Source organism: Borostomias antarcticus (assembly GCF_949987555.1).
Source record: "Borostomias antarcticus genome assembly, contig: scaffold_60, whole genome shotgun sequence".
Taxonomy (NCBI): domain Eukaryota; kingdom Metazoa; phylum Chordata; class Actinopteri; order Stomiiformes; family Stomiidae; genus Borostomias; species Borostomias antarcticus.
Window position 1 is genome coordinate 1,437,501 of NW_028175837.1, and position 2,500 is coordinate 1,440,000.

Genomic DNA, 2,500 nt, shown 5'->3' on the forward strand with positions numbered 1-2,500 from the left:
AATGATGTTCGAAATAAAGACTGTGTTAAGGATGATCTGGAAGCATTCAATGCCTTGTTGGGAGAATTCATGGAATTACAAGTGTCCGTGCAATCAATGTTGCCTCTCGAGGAAAAAGTGGCGGATCATGTTGACTGGTATGAGCCAAAACTAATTCGTTGTAGGGAGTTCTTATCGGACGTGGATGCTTGGCTTGGCAGCGAGGAACAAGATGAACAGTCGTCCGAAAGTCATCGGCGGACGAAGCCTTTGGAGTATGTCCGTCGCTCACCAGTACACATTGTACAGAACCACAACCACTCCTCCCTAGTGAACCAGGCTCTCCCCTCCCTCTCCTCCTCCCTAGTGAACCAGGCTCTCCCCTCCCTCTCCTCCTCCCTAGTGACCCGGGCTCTCCTCTCCCTCTCCTCCTCCCTAGTGACCCGGGCTCTCCTCTCCCTCTCCTCCTCCCTAGTGAACCAGGCTCTCCTCTCCCTCTCCTCCTCCCTAGTGAACCAGGCTCTCCCCTCCCTCTCCTCCTCCCTAGTGAACCGGGCTCTCCTCTCCCTCTCCTCCTCCCTAGTGACCCGGGCTCTCCTCTCCCTCTCCTCCTCCCTAGTGACCCGGGCTCTCCTCTCCCTCTCTCTCCCCTCCGCCCCCTGCAGCTCGTCCCTGGAGTCGGGGAAGCAGGACGAGTCGTCCCTGATGCGGTCGTCCAGCGCGGAGCTGAGTGCGGAGGACCAGGAGCGTCTGAGCGTGTACCACCACAGCTACGATGACGAGCGCGTGGACCTGGACCTCATCATGCACCTGCTGCACAGCATCTGCTCCAGCTCCGACGAGGGTGAGACACAGAGGAGGCCAGGGTCTCAAACTAAACTTGCTTATCCGCTCAGCTATTTTAACCTCAAACCTGAGGAGGCCTGAAGAAATTAAATGCAAGCTCCCCAAGGAGCTTTTAATGTTTTTGTAATACGCATTTATTCTAAAAAGGCGAAGTGTTGTACTTGTGCACTAGATTATGCTCTTAGTCACTTGTTTAGAAAGGAGATGCACTTGTGAGTTCTGGTGAGTAATAGTCCACTCACTACCTACGTTAAATGCAATCATTGTTAGTCGCTTTAGATAAAAGCATTTGCTAAATGACTAATGTAAAAATGTGACGTTCCTTCTGGCTTCATGCTGACATGGTGGTCTGTCCTTCCTGCTGACATGGTGGTCTGTCCTTCCTGCTGACATGGTGGATGTCCTTCCCAGGCGCCGTGCTGATCTTCCTCCCGGGATACGACGAGATCGTTGGACTGAGGGAACGCATTCTCGACGACGACAAACGCTTCGTCGACCACTCCCAGAGGTAGAACCTGTTTAGAGAACGTCTCCCAGAGGTAGAACCTGTTTAGAGAACCTGTTTAGTTGAGATTGTGTGTTCAGTCCTGGATCCCAGTGTTGAACATCTGGAATGAAAGCTCGTAGTTGATTAGATTAGCACATGCAGGCTGAAGCCTCAGAGGCTTGTTTATTCAGAGGCTTGTTTATTCAGAGGCTTTTTTATTTGTCAGGGACAGTGTACATTAAAGAATATTCCAGAATTAGCCCAGAAGGCTAGTGTCCATCTGTAGTCCCTGTAGTGACGGGCTGTGTGTGGTTGGGTCTGGCAGGTATCAGGTGTTCACTCTCCACTCCAACATGCAGACGTCCGACCAGAGGAGGGTCCTCAAGAACACCCCCGCTGGGGTGCGCAAGATAGTGAGTCCACACACATCACATGCTCAGAACATCCCCGCTGGGGTGCGCAAGATAGTGAGTCCACACACATCACATGCTCAGAACACCCCCGCTGGGGTGCGCAAGATAGTGAGTCCACACACATCACATGCTCAGAACACCCCCGCTGGGGTGCGCAAGATAGTGAGTCCACACACATCACATGCTCAGAACACCCCCGCTGGGGTGCGCAAGATAGTGAGTCCACACACATCACATGCTCAGCACCACTCATCCATGGGCTTTGGCATTGAAGACCCCATTCATTCATTCATTCATTCATTCATTCATTCACTCACTCACTCACTCACTCACTCACTCACTCACTCACTCACTCACTCACTCACTCACTCACTCACTCACTCACTCGGACTTCAAGGAGACTGTGAGATGAAACTGACGTTTAAATCTTTCCTGCAGATTCTGTCCACCAACATCGCAGAGACCAGCATCACGGTCAACGATGTGGTCTTTGTCATCGACTCCGGAAAGGTTAAAGAGGTGAGGAATAGAGGTGGTGAAGAAAATCCATTCATGTAAGAATCGCTATTCTATTCACCATTACATCGCTATTCTATTCACCATTACATCGCTATTCTATTCACCATTACATCGCTATTCTATTCACCATTACTGATCCATTCACAAATTTAAAAAAAATAAAAAATAAAAAATGTCTTCATTAAAATTAGTTTTTATTATATATATATATATATATATATATATATATTAGTGTTTCAAATTGTAGGCACGTCCC

At 49.4% G+C, this 2,500-nt stretch overlaps 1 protein-coding gene across 1 annotated transcript in view; it reads left to right on the forward strand.

The window, feature by feature from the left end:
- LOC311329144 (3'-5' RNA helicase YTHDC2-like) overlaps positions 1-2,500 on the forward strand; it is a gene marked incomplete at its 3' end in the record, with an annotated part of 26,084 nt that overhangs the window by 8,292 nt on the left and 15,292 nt on the right. The window contains exons 13-16 of the mRNA XM_084463020.1: positions 645-823; positions 1,237-1,333; positions 1,638-1,725; positions 2,164-2,244. Coding sequence (XP_084319146.1) covers positions 645-823; positions 1,237-1,333; positions 1,638-1,725; positions 2,164-2,244 — 445 coding nt within the window. The remainder of the gene's footprint in view (positions 1-644; positions 824-1,236; positions 1,334-1,637; positions 1,726-2,163; positions 2,245-2,500) is intronic.